Source organism: Sylvia atricapilla, chromosome Z (genome assembly GCF_009819655.1).
Source record: "Sylvia atricapilla isolate bSylAtr1 chromosome Z, bSylAtr1.pri, whole genome shotgun sequence".
Taxonomy (NCBI): domain Eukaryota; kingdom Metazoa; phylum Chordata; class Aves; order Passeriformes; family Sylviidae; genus Sylvia; species Sylvia atricapilla.
The window spans coordinates 31,539,205-31,566,355 of record NC_089174.1 but is presented as its reverse complement, the minus strand read 5'-3'; the positions used below and the strand labels follow the sequence as shown (position 1 = coordinate 31,566,355).

Genomic DNA, 27,151 nt, shown 5'->3' with positions numbered 1-27,151 from the left:
GTTCTAGAACATGAAATGCTCAATGCATTTAAACAGCACAATGCCTGTGGTGGTAGAAAGCTGTACTGGGTGACCTGTGGTGTCATTTCCTCTCTTATGTCCTATGTTCCAGTCCAATTTATCCAAGAGATCACCTGGTCAAAATCTGTAATGACTCCACAGTAATGTGTAATTTTCTAACACCAAAAAATGCACCATAAATACAGCAAAAGAGGCATTTTACAGTGGAAATGAAAGTAAGAGACTTAGATGAATAATAAGCTACATTACTTTTAATAGTGAAGGTTGCTACTGCCTTGCAAAGACATGGATATGAGATTTCAGTTAAGACTGGCTTTTCCCAAAAGATTTACAAAAACCAGAAAATAATAGATGATCAGGAAAGCAGGGATATTGATGAAGCAACAACAGGATGAAATTTTGCTCACTGGGCTTATGACAAAAGACAGGTGCAGATGACAGATATTACAACTATGAATATCCAGCCAATGGTGCTATGTGTTGTGAAATCAGCAGAAAGACATACAATGATGAAATATTGAAAGACTATTTCAAGTTCTATTATGTAATCAGCATCCATCTCTACTACAGAGCAAATCAAAATTTAACTCAGTATCTTGAAGCATATGTATGTATCTGCATCTGTATCTGCATCTGTATCTGCATCTGTATCTGCATCTGTATCTATATCTACATCTACATCTATATCTCATCACATGTTCACACTTCATATCATAAATGCAACCAGAACTACAGTATATATGCAAATTACACCACAGATAAATGCTAGGACCTAACACTACATCAGCATACTGCAAGTCATGTCTTCTGAGACTATCCCCAAGCACAGCACTAATTCCTCTGATTGATTTTCAACAAATATGTCTTGCCAACTAATTGGAAATGTGCAGGAGGTCTCATGCATGCAAAATATATCCATATATGATTACAGACAGGCATAAACACATGTATGTGTTATTTAGGCTCAAACAATAGCTGTACAAGGTGACAAACCATAATACGCAGTTTAAAAATAATTTTAAAAATTAGCTGTGTATCACTTGAAATGTATTAAAAAGTAGCCATTTTGACATGTTCAACTAGAAATCTTCCTGCTGTAAATTCTGCCTTTGTTTTCTGAAATGCAATTCTCTGGTAAAATAAAAAGAATAATTTCTCTTGGTGTAGGCAACATATCCTACTCAGAATGATGCAGCAACATGATGATGGGACAAATAAATTTAATAGAAACATCTGTGGTAGAACACTGGGAGCCAACCTTTGCCTAGACATTTGCAAATGATAAACAATCTCTTCCATTTTTTTTCAGAGCAGAAACATATAGTAATAATGATGACAATAATAATAAATGTGAAATCCTTCTTCTTGATTTCTCCTTTTCTCCCTCACTCTTGCATGTGGGTAGGATGCTTGTAGTGACTTTAAGAGAGCCTTTCTGCTTCCAGCAAGCATTTTGAACACACACTCTGCAGTCAAAGTTGTTGAAGCAAGAGAGATGAGAAGGGGCAGTGATGGTGGGAGGGAAGGCATGAAGCTGAGTTTGTACAAGAGGTTCAGTCACATAGCATCTGGTCATTAATGTCCATCAAATATTTTGGCTGAGTCTAGCTTGCTAAACAGAGTGGTGTCAAATAAGATGAAGACCCCTTTGCCAAAAGTTTCCATGCAGATTTCTCTTCCTCTCCACCCTCTCTAGTTTATATTAAGGATGACCTGACAATTTGCTGATTTATATATACTTCCTTATGTGTACTACAGAAACAACATCAGGCATGCAATTGGTGAGATGCTGGAGAGTGAGATAACCAGCTCTTTGAAACCCTTCAACGTAAAACATCCACAGCGGTCACATCCAGAAATTTGTCTATTAGATCTTCGCAGCAGTGAGAGAACAAGTCTGAATATCTGAAATGCTTTCCTTTCCAAATGACGTTGATACTATTGCAGAATACCAAACTTATTTCTATGAATACAAATGAACTAGCCTGAATGCTGCATGGTGGAGTCATGAATCAGCACACTCAACTCCATCAGTGCCTATAGCATTGTGCTTATTGACTGTGAGACACCAACAGGCATCTAAAAACATAGATTTTATATTTATGAATCAATGAAGGCTTTTGTGTTCTCCATTTTGTTCCAGAATCAGCACAGTCTTATTACCACAATCATGTTAGTTACGCAATGCTAAGCCTGTTAGTTCTCAAGCACAGGGTGGAATGTGGCATTACATACCTAATCTTTCCTTTAATATGTTATTTTTGGATATACCACTATTCGTTCAATTTCTTTTTCAGGCAAATCCTTCATGATTACAATGGATTTTTTCTTGAGCTACAAATTATTAGAGCTACAAATTCTAATGCATTAGTATTTAAAACACAATCATCTAGAATTTTCCACACATACGACTACATTATTTTCAAGAAAAGGACCTTCTCAACTGAAAGCATGATAAAAAGGGAGTTCTATACTTGCACAGAAATTATTTGATAGTAAAGTATCCAAGTCTTCTCTTTGAACTCAATTACGCAAATTTGGTAAAATTAAACTAAATACCCTTTAAGATGACATAAAATCATAGTACTTGTGACAGGTTAAAAAAATTGGTTTCTTCTTCCATTACCTTGGTCTAGGCAGAATTTTTAGGTGTATTTAACTTACAAGTTTATTTCATAAATTAATTTATTCTTCAGTAGCCTTTCTTTAAATAGATTTGTCTGTTTCAGCTCAAGGCATGTGTTGTCTCTGTGTAGTTCTACAGAAAACCTATGCAGTAATTTTTATTATTTTCTGCAGGATTTGAAAGGTGTAATCATATTAGCTCAGAAGATTTAAAAATAATAATAGTTGTGAAACACATAACTTAAGCTGTTAATTGGAATAGTATGTGCTTAAGATAAATCAGGTGTTATTTCATGGAACCCAGTCTCTCAAGAAACTTAACAATGACCCTTTCATTTGTTTAATTTTACGCAATGACTTTAACAAATTTAAAATAATAATTGAGTTTGATTATGCTCTAATCAAACTTATTATTCAGCACTACCTTTGATTTTCCTAATAAAACCAGCCAGATGTAATTTCCTCTTCAGATGTTTTTAAAAATTCTTGGCATTTCCCTTTGCTGTTTCATTTTAGAATTCTAATACACAGTTTTGTGGGTACATGCATAATAAATTAAGAATATTGATCTTCGAACTTTGTGTAAGTCTGAAAGAAGGGTTTGCCAAATCTTCCTGTACTGACATGTCCTGAGTAACCCAAAAAGTTATGGCATTCTATATCTATCTATACCCAAAGTTGCTACTCTCTCTTGGAGACATGGTGGCCAGAAAAGAAACAAGGAGATTGGAGCATGTGCTGGTCTTTTTTTAAGGCTAGGGCATTCAGGAAAAGGCGCTCCTTCTCTTTTGTTCTTGCTGGGCAATCTGAGATAGCACAAGACAGACAGCAGCTGCACTACCAAGCCAAGAAAAACAGAACAGCCCCTGCTCCATACTGTCACCCCAGCCTGCCAGCAGGGCCTGGTCAAAGCAGGAGAGCATGGAATCCAAGTTGTTCAAGCTGGCTGCCCGCTATTTTTGCCAAAGAGAAGGCAAAGTCCCTCCATGAGTTCCAGCTGTTGACCTAGTTCCAGCCTCCAAGGACTCTAGGTTTTCTTTCTGTTTTGTTCTTGTTCTCTGTTGGTTGATAACTGGGGGAAGAAGGAGATTTTAAATTCCAGAGGTTTGGCTTCTGTGCTGTTTTTCTCTTTGTTTTCTCTCTCCACTCCAGCTTGTCTGTAGAAGGAGCCATACTGGGGATAAGAATTGTCCCCCGTTTTCCCTTTCTCTCTCCAGACATGGTCATCCACGGAGAGATGTTTCTGGGGAGTCCTTGAGTTATCCATGAAATTCAGCAACATTATAACTACAGATTATCACTGATACTTTTTGCCTGTTCCTGTTGCATTTTTTAATGACTTTTTGAAACTGTTATTTTTTCACTTATATCTTCTTTCATTCATCTCTCCTTATTGGTGAATGTGGAGTGGTTAAAACTAAAAGGAGAGGTAACTAATTTTGGAGTGTCAGCCCCCTTTAATTGTCTTAAACAAAGACACAATGTTATTTTAATTTACTCCACAGATGCAATCATAGACATTATACTGTTGTTGTCTGCTTCAATATTTCTGAAAAAAAGGAGAGTAATGATCTATGCACAACATAATAAGCATTTTTGTCTGCCTATTATTATTGCACAATTATTGTGACTCCTTTGGGAAATCTCTGTTTGGCTGAATATTTAATCATGACCTTGAACAATGAGCCCATTTCTGAGATATTTTGTCAAACAAAATTTTTCTTTTCCTCTTCCATTCGCCTCATCTTTTAAAATGACACCACTTATGACAATGTAAAGAAATGTAGAAAAAGTACCTTTATCTGAATACAGAAAAACATGATTTACTACAAAGAAAGATAACAGGTTTATCTTGAAGTAATTCTTGGTATGGAAACAGCCTAACAAGGAAGGTGTTAATTCCAACATGCATTTACAATCTTTCAGTTTAAATTGTATTTTAAAGAATGAAAAGTAGAGGTTAACCTTAAATGCTTTGTATTTCTTATCAGTATATTTATATGTAAATTTTAAAAAGGACTTCTATTTCGTGAGTAGAAATGAAGAAGCCTTCATAGTCAGAGACAGATAAAATATCCAAATGTATAGAAATATTTAGATCTATTCAATTCTTCATGGACAACTTTAAGCAGAACAAAGTTTGATAAAATGACATAAAAGTTAAATTGTAAAAATAATAATTTAACTTGTATCAAATACGACTTCTATTATTTCTCAAAAAAATTTACCAAACTTTTTCTGAGCTGTTACCAGAAAAAGCCTGCCTTAGAAAATAAAATGGTATGTTTTCACTAGAGACTGGTACTTATTTCATATACAGAACCATGTGCTAGTGAAATAAAATTCATCTGGGTTCTGTAGGGTATCTTCTCATATTGCTGCTATAATAATAACAGTGGAACAATAATAACAGTTTGAGAACTTGAGATTTCAATGAGGAAATGACTCAGTCCTTCTGGTACAGAAATTCAGGCTGAACTTTTCATAGTTGTCTCCCCTTTATGGCATTTAAACAAATATGACATTTAAACAAACACGTATATGTGTTTAAACATAAAACTATCTTGAGCAAGATCCCCTGCCTCCTTGCAGTTTCATTAGTGCCCCCTTCATATCCTAAGTTGTATGAGATCAGACATAAATGGCAAAAGAATGATGGGTATAGAAGTTCTTTTGCCCCCAACTCCCTATTAAAATAACTTAACTTACATTAAGAAATCATGTGAAACAAAGCAAAACAGAAATGAAGAAAGAAGAAAACACAGTCAAAGGGTTTGCTTTAAAATTTCTTTGCAGTTCAGATTTGATGAGTTGGCACTGATGTGCAAAGTAGCATATCTCAGTCAATTTATTTCTAATTACATGACTACCTCAGAGCAGTTTTAAAAGATACTGAGGATGATGTATTCCAGTTGAAAATGAACAGAGCTGATACTTCAGGTAAAACTGACAATCAGGTAACTACAAAAGGAAAATACTTCTTAGTTTAATGCAAAAGCAGTTTTCTTCTCTCTTTCCGAGTCCTTTGCCCTTCCCCATGCTGAGCAGTTGCAGGCACTGGGCACAGATACCCTTACACGTGCACATGAGAGCAGATGCAGGCGGTGCCCTTTGATGCCAACCTACCATTCTGATGCCGTTCTCAAAGGCCTGACGTGCTAGAGAAGCAGGTCCATCCACAGTCTTACCGTCGTCATCAGGCCCCCAGCTGGCACTGTAGATGTGGATGTGCTGGGGGTTAAGGCTTAGAGACTTTGCTTCTACCATATCTGTCACATCTCCATCCAGCATCCGTACACCTTCAGAATGAAAAATACAATGAACTGTACAGACAAAATCAACACATTTCTTTTTCCACCTCCCCCCGCCGAGAAAATTGTTGTGTATGACACTGAACTGAATAATTATAAGAATTCCTACTGTTATTAATGAAAAAACAACAACAACAATTTCTTTGTGTATCTGTTTTCCCAATGTCTCTAGATGGAAAAGACACAAAAAATATTAACATTTTCATCCTTCTTCAAGTTTTAAAAAATATATGCAAATAATTTATCCACTATACAGCCTTCAAACTTCAACAACAAAGTTTTAGGCTAAATAAAATTTTAAAAACTACTTGAACCTTGAAATGTTTCTATGTTACTTAAAAATAACAATTGATGTGCTTTCTCCTTTTATACGGCAGTGAAACTGAAGCACCTCCTTTGAGTAATTCACAGTTTTAATCATGTTAACAGATGTAATAAAAGAATCCCTACAGACAAGTAACCTTGGCATCATTGTATGGGGCTGAAAGGAAGAAACTGGGGAGAACTGTCTTGTGTACAGTACACACACTGTAGCACATCAATTACAAAAGTTTATGAACAAAGATGTAACATTGTTCAACCTGAAATTACAATATTGTGAGCATCTTTATCTTGCAGAAGCAGCTTTTGTCAGGTGTAATATGAAATTCTTATGTTAAAAGAATCCATTCATGTGGGTTTGGACTAGTCAATGTGCCAGCACTTCATGGTGTTTTAAGATTACTAGACTAAATATAGTACGCTAAAGTCTGAAAATTGAGAAAATATGGAAGTTGTTTCTTTTTTCCTAAATGTAACACTTTGTGATTAAATCTGAGAAAACCATCAATGCCAGTTTTAGCCTAAACAATAAAAAAGACCTACACACAGCTGGTGTGGCCTGTGAGCAAAGGGAGGCTTAATATTAAATAAAAAATAATAAAATTCTATGATAGAGGGATGATTATTTCTACAATTTACAAGTGAGATGCACTTTCTCCTTTAAAAGGCCACTCCTATTTATAAGCTACATTTACATATTTTTAATTATAGACACATTGCATTTTGCTTATGAGCTCAAATTAAAGAAACTTGTGTTTACCAAGACTTGCAGTTAACATGAGGCATAGGGAGTGCTTTGTTGAAAGACTTTTTTTCCTTACTCTACCTGACTCAAAACCAAAAAGTGATTTTATTTCTCAGTCCACACAAAAGTTGCCTATGTTTTATGAGATAATAAACTTCTACAAACTGTGATCTCACTATGAACTTTGCTTGATAAAAAAAGAACTATGAAACCAACTCTGGGATTCTAGGATTTTATTTTCTTCTGCATAATCACAGAAAATTAGTGATGGGTGAAAGTTGTGCACTAAATTCCTTTAAAGCATATTAAAGTATCTCTCAAGTTCTGAATAAAGACAATAAAGGTACACTGTTTTTGAAAGAAGGAAAATAAAGCTTTCCTTTATTACTTTGTAAAATACTATATTTAACTATGAATGGTAACTCCAAATGATGCCACTGGCACTCTAAGCAATTCACACTTTTTTTTTTGTTTTGTTTTGGGTTGTTTTTTTTGCTTTGGTTTGGGGGGGTTTGGGGGGGTTTGGTGAGTTTTTTGTTTTGGTTTGGGGTTGTTTTCTTTTTTGGTTTTTTTGTAGTGGAGAAGTGGTCTACTTTTAAAGCCACACAGACAAGGCTGTAACTTAGGCGTTGTTCTCAGTAGCCAGCATGGACAGATATGCTTTAAAGGTGTTGGCCAAGGCCAACTGTGTGAGGTTCAACCAGGCCAAGTGCCAAGTCCTGCACTTTGGTCAAAACAGCCCCATGCACCACTACAGGCTGGGGACTAAGTGACTGGAAAGTGGCCCAGGGAAAAGGACCTGGGGTGCTGGTTGACAGCCAGCTAAACATGAGCCATCAGTGTGGCCAGGTGGCTAAGAAAGTCAACGGCATCCTGGCCTGAGTAAAGAATAGTGACCAGCAGGACTAGGAAAGTGATTGTCCCCCTGTACTTGGCCCTGGTATGGCTGTATCTGGAGTTCTATTTCCAGTCTGGGTCACTCACTTCAAGAAAGACATAGAGGTGCTAGAACGTGTCCAGAAAAGGGCAACAGAGATGATGAAGGTAAGGGTAAGTCCTGTGAGGAGCTGCTGAGGGTGGGGGTATTTAACCTGGAAAAAAGGAGACTCAGAGGAGACTTTATTGCTCTCTATTATTGTCTAAAAGGAGGTCATAGTAAGGTGGGGGTAGGCTTCTTCTCCAAGGCAACCAGCAACAGGATGAGAGGGCATAGTCTCAAACTGTACCAGGGGATGTTCAGAGTGAACATCAGAAAAAAAATTTTCACTGAAGGAGGTGTTTAAGCAGAGCAGATTGCTCAAGGAGGTGGTGGGATCATCATCCTTGGAGGTGTTCAAGAAACAACAGGACATGACTGTGTGTGGTGGTGATCAGTTGAAGGTTGGACTTGATGACCTTGGTCTTATCCAACCTACATGACTCTAATTCTGTGCAAGATGACTTTGAACAACAGACATTTCACTGGATATTTGTAATGAAAATAATGCTCCTTCCTTCCTTCCTGTCTTCCTATCCCTGCCCCAAATGTCTGCAGTGGTTAAGTCTGCTGATCACAGATCCTCCAAACTGCATTTGGCATGTGGTGATAGAACAACAAAAGCTATCCAAAAGGCAATTAGCAGACTATGTTTGCAGACTGTTCCAAGACTTTAGAGCCTTATAAACTTTTTCTAACTTTTGCAGTAATTGCAAAATATAAGTGACTTTTTACTCGGAACAAATTTTCAATGAATCACAGGAAACATGCAAAATTGAGCTGAAAGGAAGTTTTCTTTTAAAACGTTTGCTTTTATTCAACATCTGACTTAAACTTAAAGAAACAGCTGAACTAATCCTTGTCAACTGAAGACAATATACATCTGTTGTGCCATAATTCAGTGTAACTGTTTTCCCATCAAGACTTGAGCCCAGCCAAGTAACTAAGCACCCAAATCCCCACAGATATTTTCAACTTCCACAATCAGTTTGCAATAATAACAGCAAGCTAACCAGCAAGCTTCCCTATAAAAAGTCTCACAAGCTCTGTACGTGGTAGTTTGTTTTGTGTGATTATTGCAGAGTTCAAATCTAAAAAAAAAAAAAAAAAAAAAAATATTCATCTCTTTGGTGCACAGGTTTGTCTTTTTGTGAGAAGTACATGTTGTTTAGCTACACAGAAACTTGGATAATTTTTCATAAGAGACTTGCCATAACCTGTAAAAAGCCTGAAGACCCAGATTGCAATTTTACTAAAATTTTCTTTTCTACAGGTTACATCTCAACTTACACCATTTTAAAAGACTTTTTAAGAAACTTGGTCATCAGAGGTTCTTAAATGTTTGAAAAAGAGACAGAGATTACAAACACATTTAGAAGAAAATTAGCATTATTAATGGATATCTTATTAACAACTTCCCATCAGAAAGGTCATTAAGTGGATTTGTTCAACTGCCAGTATTTTATGGCATATTGATGAGACAGATTTTTTTTTTCCTTTTGCTTGATATCCTTAGTATCTCTTACGTGTCCAGAAATGCCTTCTGGTTGGAAGTAAAAGATACTTATCTTGGTGGAGCAAATCCAGCATCATTGTCAGCAGGTGCTCCTACATATAAGGAGAATGTAATTGCTTTACCTCAATTCTAGTTTCTTCTCCAAGAATACCCCAGGAGGGCCTTTAAATCCCTGGGAAAGAAGTGAGCTGCATAGTACTTCAGCATGATATGATTCAAAATTTTTATAGTCTATCTGGCCTGTAGAGAGGGAACATGACCTCTGTATATTCACATGTGTAGCTTATGGCTGTTCTGACAGAATGGAACAAAATAGAGTAAAGGTCAAATAGAGGTCAGCAGCAGAAAAGCTCTTAAATATATTCACCTATTGGAAGCTTAACCTACCTTCCCTGGAACTTCCTCTTAGCTCTGATTTTCTGCAGATTATTTGTTGAGTTTCCTGAACTCTTATTTCCAAATGCTGATCCTTTAAAAAGGTGGGGCCTCAAGTGAGATTCATACACTGTTACTAATTTCCAGCTTTCTTTTAAGAATAAATAATAAAAAGGTACATGTATTTAGTCTTTACTGTTTCTATTAGCTGTATACTGTGTCAATCTGAATCAGTTTTTATACAATATTTAGAAAAGGCTGTGAGTCAGCTAATATGCCTGGAGGGTATTTATTATTGCACATTCCTAATGCTTAATAATTAATAAACTACTAGGAAGTCACTATTACTTCTGGAGAATTTTCAAAGTCATATCAAAGCTGTGGCAGGTTGTGTGACTATTCCACTTCTGCCTTTACCAGAAGGCATCTGTTATGTCCATCAGTGCACTCTCTTCTGACTCTGGTCTGACAGCTCAACAGATCTCACAGCATAACTGTTGGTATGTGGTTAAATGGCATGTTCACATGACACAACCTGTTCACCTGTCACAAACTCCCTCACTTGACCAGTTCTGATTTTCTAAACCACTCTGACAGGGTAGCTTTGTGCAGGAAGGCTCTTCACCTGAGGGGAATTTTTTTTTCTGCATCACTGTAACCTTATCTCAGATCTGGTATTACCTACCCTAATTTTGTTTGTCCAGCAGGAAAACAGAAAGCTGATGTGAGGATGATGCTGTGTGCTTTGGGTAATTTGAAATGCATCTGTACTCACATTAGATTTGGATCAAACTTGTACAGATCCAGCAGAAAACAGATGCAGTATTTTTAATAATGTAAACATGATCCCAATTCTGCCTGCCCATGTTTTTGAACTGTCCTCTGGTGTACAAATAGGTAAACATGCTTCTGTTTTCACAGATGGGCTTTATTTTGGGCTCTATTTGGAAAGGCAACAATTAATGAGTTTGAGCTCCAGCTCAGTCTTTTAGCTGAAAGCCAATATACCAATACCATTACTTTGCTGAAAGTTCAGAATAAACTTCACTAGAAGTATTACCATTTGTCATAGGCAGGCTACATCCCAGGAGACACCGAGATGACATCTTGATAATCATTGCCACAAACTAAGCTAAATAAATTAATTGTACATCCATTGACTAAGAATTCACAGAAAACACTTGAAACCTCTTAGCTGAATGAACAAAAATGTGTTCAAACATTGATTTTTTCAGGCATTAATCTTATCACCCACAGAGATCAAAAGAAGATTCTCCCCAACCACAGACAGGCAAAAGTGCATTATGTTTTGAGAGTGTTTTGTTTGGGATCAATGTGCAAAGCAATATTACTGATGTATACTTTTACTTATGGTTTGTCAAAGTTCACTACTTAAGAGTTCTGAATCTGTGAGATCCCTGGTGTTGTAATTCCAGGGTCAAGTTTCCATCAAAATTTTGACTTTCTATTTTTTGATGTGTACTGGGAGGCAGTGTTCCAGAAAGCACTGCGGAAGGGCCACCACAGACAAACTCCTTCAGCATTGATATTGAATGACCACTCTACAGCTAAGCTTTACTAGCTAACACAGTGAGGCTTGTTCATACAAATCTCCTTCTCTTGTTGAGAAAGATCTGAATGCACCATTTAGCACAAATGGCTCTTTGGTTACTTTTTTTTTCCTGTGGGAGATTGTTTCACATACCTCCAATCTTGGCATTAAAGGCGATTCCTACTGTGCAGTGTGAGTTGTTTGCCGTGGCTGCCACTTCTCCAGCACAACGGGTTCCATGCCTGCAGTCAGACAAACATTTTTCCAAGTAAGCACAAACCATTGGGATTAAAGGCTTTGATTTTGCTTATCCTCAGGTGCTAAAATGAAAAGCTATCCACCATTTCTTGCACTTATTTAACCCCTCACAATAATTTATACCCATGTTACAATATTTCTCTGAACATGTTTTAACATTACCACAATCACTTTAAACTCTTTGTGCCTACTGGAAACATTCACAGTTAGCAACAAAGACATAAAAGAATGATACATAATTCACAGCAACAGAAAGGAGTCTTAGATATCAATTTTAAACAAAATTCTACATTTAAACAAAATGTTTGTCCAGAATTCTCTAACAACCACTCCTACTGCTAGTATGTGTATGTCCATCCAACCTCCAGCACACACAATATGCCATGAGGAAGATGAGGTTGCACCAATGCCCACACTGCTGTTTAGAGATGAGGTTAGGACTGTATGCCAGGTATGCTCAAAGCTTAGGCACATCTTGGTCCTACCTTGGGCCAACCCTACAAACCTGCTTGCCTTTCTGGACGCAGTAAAAAAGTCAGAAGCACCCTTTATATCAGAGGTATGTTCTGTGCCTGGAAGCAGAGCTGAGCTGCAAGCATTTAATTTCAAGAAGCTACTGAAGGAAAACACAAAATGTCCTGTGGTTGCTCACCCCTTTCACCACTGTGCAAAGTCACAGTGGGATGCTTTGCCTAGCCCTGATCTTTGTGCTCTAAAAGGTGACAGTGGCCATCCATACTGTCCCCACGGCAGGAGAGCTGCCCCTGGTTTTCACAGGGTGTTTTCTACTAATAAGTCATGCCCTCATCCTCGTGCAGTTAACCCTTGTGCAGCTCCATTGCAGAAATGTGACATATGCAAGATGGAGCAGGCAGGGAACTTTTGAGAGGTGTTATGGAGGGGAGATACAGAGCTTGAGACCAGACAGCAAAAGAGAAGGGGAGTTGGTTAGATATAGACAGAAAGACAACATAAGGCTTGGGTAGCCAAAAAGAAAGAAGTTTAAATCAAAGGGAGAAATAGAAAACTACATAGCAAGCACCTCAGAGGAGGCTAACTGAGATCAGTTGTGTACACAGACAGTCTTCTCCTGGTGGTGGTTGACAGACTTTCTTGCACACACATCTGGAGAACACAGGTGCTTTTTAATTAAAGTTGACGCTCATCTCACATACAAGAATCACTGCTGCTTTCCCTTGGTACAGTTTGTTTTGGGTAGAGTAATTCCTTATTTCATTATGATTAGAGTAAATTTTCCCCTTTACACTTTAAGACACTTAGATGGGAGACATTAAAATTACTTGTGTGGAACAGATTAAGGTAAAACAAGAACAATGACAAATAGGACTAAGAAAAAAAGAGACAAAAAATAAGCAATATAAATGATCAACACTATAGTGTTAAAATGTCAAAGAATATAATTCAGTTTATTTGACAAGTAAGATACATAAAACCTATGAGAAAAGTGTAATTTTTATTCACAAAATCAAACTGACAAGTTGGAAACTGATTAATTCTAAAGCTGGATGAAGATTTCACAATTGCATTATTTCAACTAATTTCCTATTGATCTGTCACAATTCATTATTTGGTTGCCAGACTTGACCAGAGAATTTTTTAAGAACTTCACTAAATTTGAAGTTTATTTTTCATATGAAGACTAATTTTAAAGCCTAATTCTTCTTCATTTGAAAAAGCCTGCTTGACTTCATTTGGCAAATAAATTGTCTTATCCATTTACAGAATTGTTTTAAAAAACCTGAAGTAAATAATTAAAAAATCATAGACGAAAACAGGTTTTTAAAAGATCCTTACTTTCAAGTATTTTCAAATAGTCTTCTAGCTCTGTGTTTGAAGTAATATCTCTTAAAAATGTCTTAGTATTTAAATGAAAAGACCTGTCTTAAAAAGTTTTACAAGACATTATATCCAAACATCCCTTATTTTCATGATGATTTTGTTAGGTGTCCCATGCAAGTTTTGAGGTGTCATCACTCAAACATAAAAGCACATGTGACTATACTTTAGAAATGTAAAAATACCTGGAGACATCAGCTTAGTGCACATAATTTATTAATAAACAATTCCCTGCCTGGTGAAAGGCATGTGACTAAACTGCAGATTCCCAGATGGAGACTGCATTGCCAGGAAATCCCTCATGGGTACCAGGTTTGGGAAGAAGTGATGGGAGGAAGGCCTTTCAGCTGAGAAAGTGAATGGCCAGAAGCCACACCTGGAGGAAGGAGGCTACCTGGAGAACAATGGAACAAACAGCTCAGATTTCCTTGACTCCAAATAGAGAATATGGACACCTGCTACTTTGGTAACTACATCCAACAGACCTTGTCAAAAAGACTAGACTTCCACTGTATCATCAAACATGCTGGTTACCCCAGGGCCAAGTAATGTGCACAACATCACTTCTGCTCACACCTCTTGGGATGCCCTTTTTCTCAGAGAGGGAAGCTTCTTATGCATAAAGACAATGCATTAGACTAAAAAATAATAATCCAACTTAGTCATTACTACAAATTACAGCAGAATCCCAGGAATGTAACCTGTAACATGAACTAAACTACATGGTTGGTAGAGATTGAAAATTATAGGAATAAAGGAACTTTAAATGTTATAATGATTTTCAATCCTATGGAAAGAAAAAGAATGGAAATTTGGGTAGCTATTGGTATTTGTAGGAAAATAACTGAGCTGGATTTTATTTTTTGCAAAACTCTTCTGTAGTTGAACTTTCAAATGTTTTCAAAGTTGTCTCTAAAACTGCAATATAATCCTCAACAGGAAATGTGGTAGCTGAAGGGTTACCATGTAATAACAGTTGGAGGAAAAAAAAAAATTAACAGCAAGCATTAGAAATGCATTTTTTTTAATCCCAGATGAATGTCTTATATAGCACTGAAAAAATTATTTTAGGCTGTTCATATATAAATGTTCACTAATAATCTGGAGGGTGGAAAACACTTTTCAAATTGACACTAGGTTGGAATGATGTTCTAGAAACATCTTAATAAGGACATAAAAAGGAACTGTCACACGTTAAAAGCATGGGCAAGTAAAAATCAATCTTTTGCCTTTTAAAGATAATCTGTTACAGCTGAAAAATAGCAATAATAAAGCTATGTCCCAAAGGAGAGCTATTTGGAAATTAACAGGAGAGAAAGGTGACAGAGTATATATGAAAAACAAGTTACACAAATCTTCAATGTGAGATATCAAGAAAAATGCCAAAGACCTGGGTGTCATCACAGGCAGGATAGTGTTTCTCAGCATCACAGTGCTGTAATGTGGTTACAGCACAGGACTGGAAGATCTCCAGTCAACGTCCCCAGGGCTAATGACTTTTTGCATGATTATGGAAAGTTGCTTTTAGAACAACTTGAAAATATCTCATTTATTTCTCACAAAATCAAAGATGACAGCATTAAAGCAAACACATGGAACATTTCACATGTCAGACACGCAAATTTTAAACTTAACAGCATGGACAACAGCAAAGCTGACTTGCCACTCTCTTAGCATTTGTTAGCTATTAGCAGTTAATTTGTAACAAGTGTGAAGTTCTGATACAAGTCTAGGAAAGGAATATGCCTCTACAATTTAATTAGCATTTTACAGTTTTGCTTTTGTGAGTGGGCAAATTAACTGAACATATAAAAATAATATGCCTTTTTTCTTTATTTTCAAAACAAACAATGAATAGATGGTCTGATGGAGCAAATTAAATAAGATGTAGAATAAAAAATATCAACCAAAATCAGCAAATAATATATTTAGCCAAATATATAGTTAAATGTAATAGAAATTAAAACAATTTTTTACAGATGTCTTAATTTGCTTTAATCCAAGGGAAAATTTTTATTCAGCCTCTTTTCTGGAAGAAAAAAATTGGTGAGAAGAAATAAAACAGTTCAATCACCAGGAAACAGCAAAACTTTCAGCTGATCTTTTTTTCTTCTACTGCCTTTCATACTATCTACAGTAACCTCTTAAAGTGGGTAACCCAATTCTTGCTCTTAAGTCACTGAAGTAAATCACAAGTAAAACCTGTACAGATTAATTACTGTGCTCTGGAATTAAACCTGTTCAACAGTAACATCAAGGCTACCTTGGAAGAGTATATGACACACATAATGAAAAGTACTACTACAATCACCATATAACATCTGTAAACAAAGCCAGGAGTAAAACTTTGGACTGCAGTTTGTTAGCAATCTTGCACAAGCTAGCTAACTACATTTAAGCCAGTGAGAGACAGGAATATTTTGAAGAGAAGCAAGAATGCTTTCTTCCACATTACTGCTTGCCTATGGTGGAGGTTTGCCTTGTGAATTAAAAGACTTGATACTGCAACCTAATTGAGCATGAAGAAACCAAGTGATGTAATTTATTTGGTTTAAGATTTTAATTTCTTTGTTCTTATATCTGCCAAGTTGATTTCTAAGGTTTTCAGGGGTCCTTCACCTACTTTGAAAACAGAGAGTTTTCTATGTATTTGTAGTGTCCTATACATCTGTAGATACCACAAATTCCTCTGACAAGTGTATCTGCTGTTGTTACATATAATACCTGAAATTATATGAGTTAAAGGAACCAAAAGAGTAAAGTTGGTTTTCTACTTTTCTTCATTTTTTCCCCCACCTCTATTCCCCTGTTATGTGATGGTTTACAAAGACAAATGGACCAGCACAGCAACTGTGGGATCAGCAGCTATGCAAAAGCTCCATGTTTGAATACTTTACTGTTAAAGACTGAGCCAAAGAAGGCATTAAGTATCTCAACCTCTTCCTCATTGTTGGTGATATTCAATGCCAGGTCTATAAAGAATGGAGATTTTCCTTGGCCTTCCTTCTGTTCTTAATGTATTTATAAAAACATTTTCTATTACCTTCTACAGCAGTAGCCAGATTGAGCTCTAGGTATGATTTAACCGTTTTAATTTTCTTTCTTCATGACCTAACATCACTGTATTTTTCCCAAGTTGTCTTCCCCTTCTTCCAAGGGCCATAAAACCAATTTTTTTACCTGAGTTCCTGCAAAACCTCCCTGTAACACCAGGCCAATTTTCTTACCTGACAGCTTGCCTTTTTAGGGAAGGATGGTCTGCTCCTCTTTGCTTCTCTGTCTTTAAGATTTCCATCTACGGAAATTTCCTGGACTCCTTTATTATTAATAACTGATCACCTTAAATTCATGGCCATGACCCTGCCCTGTTACAGATACATTCTGTACTTAGATTTCTTCCATTCTATATTACTGTTTCACATGATTTGTATGATAGTATATTATCAGTCACTGTATATTCTGATTCATGTTTTTCATCCACACTGACACCAAGCCGTATCATGTGAAGATATCTCAGATGTTTGAGCTACTTCCTTTTACTTAAAATCTCCACACTTTTGTGTAATGAAAGCCCAAATGAAATACAAATCAAAAGCTTCTCAAAAATATTTTGCATCAGTTCTACTGAAATCACACCTAAACAGAAATGAAAAATATCTTACAAATATAAGAATGCAAGTCTCCTTGGAAGGAAGAGAAGTCCTGGAAGCCTTTGGAGATTCCAATAACAGTTATGGGGAACCCCCTTACAGAAAATTTTCTTTCATGCAAAGAAAACACTGACAGATGCAAGGATCCTAATGTCACAACATAAAATTTAGGAACGATACATGGATGTACACACAGGTCATGAATGGATCTTCACCTAGCCTGCATACTCTATTTTTCATAGTGGATGACTGCTGTGACAACATTTTTAAAAAATTAAGATTACGTAACTGTATCTGCACCATGTTCCGGCTCAAAGATACACTTCCTACCCATCTTCAATTCTGAGTTCAATTTCAACTGCACTGTGCAAGATCTGAACTGTGCTTAATCCTCAATTTAATTTGATGCTGTTCTGTATTAAACAGACCTTCCATTTCTCCTTAAAGATGCATCTCAAAGATGAATGAGGAAATTGTTGAAATAAGTTCAAGTACTTTTATCTGTGTTCATAATTGCTTTTTAATGAAACTTATGTCATTGATTCGGCAGGAGCAAAGTTTCCTTTTACTTGGAAGAAGGGTTGCAGCAAGAGAAATGTAATTCCCACATGCTCACTTCAGTGCAGAACCAGTTAGCAGCTGTTCACCTTATGTGCCTGGAGTCTTAAGAACAGAAGTGCAAAGACATAAGTTTGGGCTGAAAGGAGAAGTAAAACATGCCTTCTCACTACACTGTCTTTGCCACTCCTTGACAAACCCAGCCGACACCCTCACTATCACACATTTTGGCTAAGTAAACAAGCTATATTCTCCTTCTCAGATGTCTAACACCAGAGAGTAGATGATTGCTTGGAGTCTGTATAGCAGCACATGTAATTTTTAAACCAGGTTAAACATATACTACTTCTCAGTGCAATCCACATCTGTGATATCCATTCCTTTACTTCAACATCTGAATTCCTCTATCTTGATGATTTACTGTCAGGAAAAGGAAAAAAGGTAATTTTTCCTCAAGAGAAAAATCTGACTTTGATAAAGTGTCTAAGGTAATAATCTGACCCTATCTTTAAGACAAATTACAGAATCACAGAAATGTAAATCAAGGCCATAAAATAAACCTGCCAACAGCAGTAACCTTATGTATCCACATACTTTCATTTGTAAAAAAAGCAACATATGAAAATTACTTATAAAAACCCCCTAGTAATGCCAGTAAGACATTAGTTTATATCATAAATTTGCAAAGTTCAACCATTAATAGTATAGTATTTATAAAAATGCTTCAATTTAAAAGTTTTTGACACTGGATTCACAATTGCTTTATCAAACCTATAATTAGAGGTCTGTCTTGATGCCACAAACATTAGAAGGGAAATCAATACTTTGCTTGTGCTGGCTGAAAAGTCTCAATGAACCACATTTTGCTAATTGTGAAATCATCTGGCAAAATCAACTACCACATATGCAACATGGATCCACTCTTTAACTTTTGCGAATACCTATAATGTCTGAAAAGCGGAAAGCACAGAAAAAATGTATTTGGGCTCTCAAATTCTATTCTATATGAACATACATGCATGCAGCTTGAAACTGATTTACCATTTTATGACATCAGAACTAGCCTACTGTAGCTGTAAATTCTCCTGTGCTAAGTTTAAAACCTCAAAATATATACACATATTTAGAAAAAATACCTACGCGAAAGAACATCTGAAAAAACCTTTCACATCTAACTCTCCATAGAAAAGAATTCAGAAAAGTCTGTGTCCCTCCTATTGTTGACTTTGAATTGTAAGGGAATATCTGACTCATTGTGATCAGTAATTTACATAAAAACACTAGAAGCAGTTGCATAATGCTTCAGAACTTAATTTTATTTGTGAGCTCATTGTCTGGTTCTTTAGTAATTAGAAACAGAAAGAAGGCTTTCTCCTTAAGTATTGTGGTCAAATGTTTTGAGACTATGAAAGTCTTATACACCATAAATAAGAAGAGCACTGTTCCTCAAACACTAGTTAAGCAGTAAACAATACTGTTCAGTGACTGATACCAGAATATAGAAAAAACCCCTATTTTTTCATCTTTTAACTGGAATTCTAGCTGAATTTGGATTTTGTTTATTCCTGTTTCACTTCTCTCACTTTCAATGATTACTGAAAGAACTGTCTTTCCTACGGCTCTCAAAAATTATAAATTATAGCACTTATGGATGGCACACAGGACTATGTAACACGGTGTGATAACATAATGAGCAGATTACAAGAGTTTAACAAAAATACAATTTTTGGCAGTCTGACAAAACTTCCATTATGAGATTTTCCACTATTGAAGCTGGAACCTGGATCAAAAGCCTACTTAATCAGGGCTTGTAGTCCTGATTAAGTCTTAATTTTTTAATGTCTTGTCAATATGAAATGCTGTTATCAAGGACTGATCATAAACACCAGTGATGAGGAGCACCTATCATGGGTAGGTGAATTGACTTAACAGAGACTGCCCTCCTCTAGCCTGGCTAATTGTCCTCAGTTTCCAGCAATTCTAAGACCCCACCTACTTTCAGAAAACCTCAAATGAACAGACATTTTATTCTGAAACAGCAAAGCAGGAGAAAAGAAATTAGCACTTAAAAAAATCAACTGTTAGTTTGTTGTCTGTTCTGTTTTAATGCACACCTCATCTCTTCCCATAAGTTAAACAGCTGTTTTGCATTAAAAGAAAAACATTATCAAATGCAGTATAAAGTGAGGATTTGTGCCCCATGTTTTTACAACTATTACCTTTCAAGAAAAGAAAGTTTTCCACTAAAAGATTCTACACACGTTTTCCGTTCTACCCTGAGAGAGAAGAAATGAAGCATGATGATTGCCCCTGAGGTACGGCAATCTGAAAGATAAGCATGTTGTATAACAGCACCCAAAGACTCTAAGTAACAGTTAAAATGGAAAGTGAAGAAAAAATTGCTCCAAATCTGTACATTTATTATACTTCATCACAATACAATTCTGCAAGCTGCAAAGTTTATCTTCCTTATTTTTACAATTTTACACTGGAACCTTTGTGCCCCATGGCACTTGGTTGGGTCATAACCTGGTTCTAGCCAGGTGAGGGTTAACTTTTGCAGCAGCCAGGAGGGGACTTGGCCACGGGTTATTTGATACCAGCTCGAGCCATGAAGGAGAGAAGAGTGTTGTTCAGAGGGGTGTTGTTTGTGGGACTGCTGGTTTATAAGACTGTGAGGTCAGGTGCTGGGTTCTGTGGTAAGCAATTGCATGTGGACTGTTCACCTGTCTCTTGGTTATTACTCTTGTTTCATTGCTGTTCCCAGTAAACTGCTCTTATCCCAGCCAATGATCTTCACCTTCTGTGTCTCCAATTGACCTCTCCAGCCCCACTGTAAGAGAGCAGGAAGAAGCGAAAGGAGAGACACATGGTCTTCAGTATTTAGTGTGAACGGTAAACTGGGGAATACCATTTCTAAACCATGACAGGTCACTAGATTGTAACTTAGAGTTAGTGATGAATCACTAACAGTGCTCCTTATAAAATGTAGCATCTCAGTCTGTGAGCTCAGACTGAACTAACTTCATGACTAACATCTGCTAAAATTGCAGCACAGTAGGATGTTGGCATAACAGCAATGAGTTTAGAATCAGAATACAATTAAAACAGAATAAAAGAGGATTGCAGTCACTGACTAGAGCTTCTATACCAATGACCTCTGACTACTTAGTTCAGATCCTGATTTTCACAAATGAACATAACACCAGTTACAGAAAACAATCCAAAATCAGAAGTTTCCTAAGAACTATAACCGAAGTCCATGAAATTTGCAGTGATAAAGAGATACACTAGACACCTGACATTAGCCATTGGTATCTGGAATCTACCACACTCTGTGTAAGCATTTAATTCTATTGATCTGAGACACATGCACATATTAAGTGAATTCTCTAGCCTAAATTACCTCCCCCTTAAAAAGTATTTCTGTGCTATCAGAGGTGCTTTTCTGGCATCAAACCAGACCATACTCTGCCAGCTGACAACATCACTTCATGCTTTGCTTTTAAGTCTCCAGAAAGTGGAGAATGTCATGTTGAGAAGTTGGAGTACAGAGGAAGAGCAAACAAAATCAAGATTTCCTCTGAAAAGAAAAGCCTTTACCCAAGAGCTGATACCTTACTTCAACTGAAAGCACAAGATGGTGCAGCAGTGCCTCTCTGTACAGTTTATCTTCCCTTCTGTTTTGTCTGCAGCACGCAACACAGCAAATTTAATATCAATAGCAACAGGTGCATACCAGAACTCAAACTGCATAGAAAGATACTCCCAGTTGTCACCACTCCTTTCTGTCATACTGCTGCTGTGGGAACCTTTTAAGATGATCTTTCAAGCCACCAATGAGAGACTTCAGGCTCTCTGTGTTTGCTGTGCTCCGTTCTTCAGGTATCTGCACTGAACAGTGCCACAGCAGGCAATAAATTTTCTTCTATTGACTCTCCAGGAGGAGAGGAATCAGGAGCTCATCTACCTGTCCAGTATCTTGTATCCAATATGATTAAATGATTCTGGATCATCATAAGCAGAGAGTATTAACTAGCAGTTGGTCAGTCTGTGAAGAAAATTAGGACTTTGGCGTTTTATTTGGCGTCTACATTAATGTGACTAGAAAAGGAAAGTAATAATGAATCATAATGGATGTCATGGCAAAACAATGCCAGTGTGTTGGATCAACAGAACTGAAACTCACCAACTCAAAAATTTTTTGTTTGTCAGAAACGGTGTAAAGTTCTCTCCATATTGCTAAGTTTAGACATAAGAGATTCTGTTTCTAATAACTTTTGAATGTCAAGAATTGTTGTCTCTCAAAAATCTTACATTCATTAAAAACAATTTAGAAGGTTATTGAAATAAATCATTTATGTAGTGGAATGCATCATTGAAAAATGTTGAAGACACATCCAAAGGGTGACTCAGTATCTCCAAAACAGAAATAACAGCTCACTTTTACTTTTTGTTATGTAAGTTTAATAAGAGCTGCATTAAAGTCAACTGGTATTATTTAAGGAGTTTTTTTAAAAGTCCCTCTGTTTTATAAAAATATCTGTCACCATAGTAAAACCTAAGCTTTGAAATATCATCCCTAAGAAATTTCTTACGAAACAAACAAAGTAATTTTTGTTTCAGTCAAAATAAAAAAACATGATGAACATTTCTGTTTTATTCCTGAGGCTATACAATAAGAACAGTACCACAAATCATCACAGAAAATTTCAGTGATCCCATGTGCATTCTGTTATGGTCCTGTGACTGATAATTAGTTTTATAAACATAGATGTTAACAAATAGCAGTGGAACAACAGAAAAAGAATAAAGCAGTAAACCAAAACAAGATGCCTTGCATAGCAGAAATGACTTCATCCACAGCTGACTGTCTCTGAGCAAAAGGAAACTGTAGTATAAGTCTGTACCATTTAGAAGCTTTGCAATTTGCTGGCAATTTATAGAAACCAAAGCAAACTTTTGGCAGTATGCCTACATACCATAGTAGTTAAAGAAACTATCATCCCACCCATTTTGACTACAAGCATTGAAAGATTAGTCTAATATTTCTTCCCACCCTCCTGTTCTCCTTAGCTAATAGAAGATTTAATGTTAAACTTTAAAAATACAATTTTGAAAAATGCCACTCTGGTGCTCACACTGAATTTAGAGTTAATTTTTTCTTGCTCCTTTTTGCTCACCAATAAGTCTCAGCAACAGTCTTCACTCTAATTAAAAGTGAAAAGCTAGCACACAGATCCAATACTCTGATGCTTCGCAGCTGCATGCAGAGCTGCCCAGACACCTATTTATTTTAATAGCAATTCCTTTTGCTCTTTATCATTCTATCCCTTAAGGTTGGATTATAAAATGAAGAAGAAAAAACTAGATAATTTTGAAAATGACAGCACATTTGTTCATCCCACCTTCACTGTAAACACAAATCACTATTATGCAATTTTGTCTGTCCAGCTGCTACTGCAGGAAGCAGGAATCAACCAAACGGATCTACACATTATGAAGGTTTTTTTGTAATGCATGGCTTTTAGAATGTTTAGTTTGACTTCCTGACAGAACTTGAGTATTTAGTGCCAAATGGCCATGTATGCTGGAAAATTCGAATTCCTGCCCTGATTTCTAAAATATGGACAGGCTATCAGTAGTGCTTTTCAGTACCTGTGTAGTGGTACAATTCTTGTTTAGTCTAGGGGCAACTAGAAAAAAGGGCAAGAGCTGCAAAAACTGAAGGTGGTTAACTGCTGATTATCATGCTTTGTGTATCTGCTAATTGGAAACTTTGAGCCTCTAAGATCTTAGTAGAGGTTAGGCTGCCAAGTAATCTTAAACTGAAAACATGCTTCATGCATCCTTCATGCCCAAAACCTGACTCTACACTGACACCACACAGTAACACTGACAAAGCTCAGTACAGCACAGCTTCTGCCCTCCTATCACCACATTTCACTGCAGAATATTGGAGGCTGGGCAGTGAAAGTACGTAAGGGGGAGGCAGGGTATGAAAACTAAAATTCCCTAGGCTCTAGGAGATAAAAGAAGTCCAAATTTATATCTGTATAAAACTTTAACTACTAATAAAACAGAAAACAGACTTGTCCTGGGTTGTAGTTTAGGATGTATTCTATCACCATCTTCAGTTAATGGCCCATCAATGCCTTTTGCATGACTCAGAGATAACTCCCTCCGGGTTATCTCTCTCTTTAATGGGCCATTAAGACTCTCTTCCATGACTCATCATCCCATTGTGAGATGCTCCGCCCATGGGGAAGAGCCAAGCATTCTCACCTGGATATAAGCTGGGATTTGGGACAGTAGAAGCAGCCCTCACCCACTGGATTCCCAGAGGACCGGAGCTACCAGACCTTTCTACAAGATTTCTGTTTCAGGAAGACCACCTCGTCTGGACTGTTTCCATCACCCTGATCAGGTTGTATTCTGACTCTGTCACTGGTTTTTCTTTTTGTATTTATTTTATTTTATTTTATTCTATTTTATTTTCTTTTTCTTCTCATTAAATATTATTTCTGACTTAGAGCCTCTTACTTGGTTTGTTTTTAAACCACAACATATTTTTGGCGCCCAATGTGGGGCAGAGGCAATAAGAAAAGTCAGAAATTACAATTTTATTGAAGAAGACACCTGTCTGTTATGATGCCCAACATGCTTACATGTGTCTTATACCTATCTCTCTATATTTTTCCGAACGAGGGGCACTATCTGCCGGCCTTAACACTCCTGCGTAGACCAGGATATGGTACCAAAATTGCTTTACTGGTCTATTATGTCCATTGCTTGATAAAATCTGAGGCAATGAACATTATTCAGAATATATACCCAGTTTTGTATTCTTATTCTAGTCTAGGATGCTACGTCTGGAGCCTCAACAATCTCACCCAGCCCCTGTGGGGAGGAGTAAAGAATGATTTTTTCCAGCTTTTCAGGAATGATGCAGCAGTTTTTGAAAATATTGAGTACCCTCTGGATGCCAAGGACAGCATGATGTTCTTGTTAGTCCTGCTTTGTTTTCTCTGTTTTCTTTGTTTTCTAAGCAACATGCTTAGAATCAAAACACTACATGGTGTGTTGGAGCATATTCTTAAAGAAGTAGAAGAGATAAAAAGAAGCAAAGCAATAGCATCGACAACTACACAGACTGTCACAGAGGAAAAAGGAACCAAAAGTGCTGTCAGCATCTCCACACAAACCGTCACTGAACCGGAACAGCCCAAACCAGTAGCAGTTGCCACCACTCAGAAGAAGAAATCAAGGAGCAAATCAGTCCGCATAGCGACTGACGAGGATGGAGCAGGACCTTCGCACTCAGCTGAAGAGACAGAGACAGAGATCATCACCCGCTCTCTATCTCTGGGTGAGCTGCGTAACCTGCGAAGGGAATTCACCTGTCAGACCAACGAGTCCATCCTCACCTGGCTGCTCTGCATCTGGGATGCTGCAGCCAATGACATCATTCTAGATGGAACTGAGGCCAGGCAAATGAGATCACTGTCCCGGGATGTGGTCATTGACGAGGGAATTGGAAAAACCCAAAAAACTCTCAGCCTCTGGCAGCGACTGCTAACAAGTGTGAAAGACAAATACCTTTGTAAAGAAGACCTCCTAGTGCACCAAGGAAAATGGAACACAATAGAACAAGGTATCCGATGCCTAAGGGAATTGGCTGTGCTGGAGATCATTTTTGCAGAAGATGAGAAATTTCCTAAGAGCCCAGATGATGTCCAGTGCACATCACGGATGTAGTTGAGATTTGCACGGCTTGAACCAGAGATGTACTCACGTTACCTGGCAACACTGCAATGGAGAGAAGGTGAGGACAAGGTGGGTGTCCTGGCTAATAAACTAAGGATTTACGAGGACACTGTCACCGCCCCAGTTCGTGCCCATGTCTCATCTGTGGAAACAAGACTGGCTGAGCAAGTCAGGAACTTAATTGAAGAAGGCCATCAGAAACTGAAAAAAGAACTTAAGGAAGAAATTTACAATATCTCGCCAGAGCCGATGAGAGTCTCTGTGATTAGGAGCAGGCATCCCCCAGCCAGGGAGAGAAGATACACACCCCAAGGTAACCTTTGGTCTTTTCTTCGGGAGCATGGAGAAGATATGAAGAAGTGGGATGGAAAACCCACCTTCTCCTTAGCAGCCCGGGTACGTGAACTGAAAAGAGAAATGCCTACCACAAAAAGCTCACCTAAAATCAGTGTTGCTCCGGTCTCTCGTGCACAGAACTCCAGACGTTACAGGAATGATGATATGACTGATCCTCTTGAAGGAACCTCAGCAGCTCATTTACAGGAAGAGAACAATGTATGCGATGACCAGGAATAGGGGGGCCCTGCCTCTAGCCAGGAAGAGGAAAGGGACAATCGGATCTACTGGACTGTGTGGATCCGATGGCCTGGCACATCTGACCCACAAAAATATACGGCATTGGTTGACACTGGGGCCCAATGTACCATGATGCCATCAAGGTATGTAAGAACAGAATCCATTTCTATTACAGGAGTAACAGGAGGGTCCCAAGAACTGACTGTATTAAAGGCCGAAGTGAGTTTAACTGGGAACGAGTGGCAGAAACACCCTATCGCGACTGGCCCAGAGGCCCCATGCATCCTCGGCATAGACTATCTCAGGAATGGATATTTCAAAGATCCAAAAGGATATCGTTGGGCTTTTGGGATAGCCGCAGTAGTGAAAGAAGACATCAGACAGTTGAATACTTTGCCTGGTCTCTCAGATGACCCCTCTGCTGTGGGACTGCTGAAAGTTGAAGAACAACAAGTACCAATTGCCACAGCAACAGTACACCGTCAGCAAAACCGCACAGAGACTCTGTGATTCCCATACATGAGATAATCCGTAAACTGGAAAGCCAAAAGGTGGTCAGTAAAGCCCGTTCACCTTTCAACAGCCTGATTTGGCCGGTGCATAAGTCCAGTGGAGAATGGAAACTGATGGTGGATTACTGTGGTCTGAATGAAGTCACGCCACCACTGAGCGCTGCTGTGCCAAACATGTTAGAGCTTCAGTACGAGCTGGAGTCCAAAGCAGCAAAGTGGTATGCAACCATTGATATCGCCAACGCCTTCTTCTCCATTCCTTTGGCAGCGGAGTGCAGACGTCAGTTTGCCTTCACCTGGAGCGGCATGCAGTACACCTGGAACCAACTGCCCCAGGGGTGGAAAAACAACCCCACCATCTGCCATGGACTGATCCAGGCTGCACTGGAAAAGGGTGAGGCTCCAGACCATCTGCAGTACATTGATGACATCATCATATGGGGGAATACACCAGAGGAGGTCTTCAAGAAAGGAGAGGAAATTATCCAAATTCTGCTGAAAGCTGGTTTTGCCATTAAAAGAAGCAAGGTT

At 37.7% G+C, this 27,151-nt stretch overlaps 1 protein-coding gene across 2 annotated transcripts in view; it reads right to left on the bottom strand.

The window, feature by feature from the left end:
* PCSK5 (proprotein convertase subtilisin/kexin type 5) overlaps positions 1–27,151 on the bottom strand; it is a 230,746-nt gene that overhangs the window by 125,994 nt on the left and 77,601 nt on the right. For both annotated transcript variants that reach the window (XM_066339931.1, XM_066339930.1), the window contains exons 6-7: positions 11,596–11,684; positions 5,773–5,945 (exon numbers count right to left, since the gene is read on the bottom strand). In XM_066339931.1, the coding sequence (XP_066196028.1) occupies positions 5,773–5,945; positions 11,596–11,684 (262 nt within the window). The remainder of the gene's footprint in view (positions 1–5,772; positions 5,946–11,595; positions 11,685–27,151) is intronic.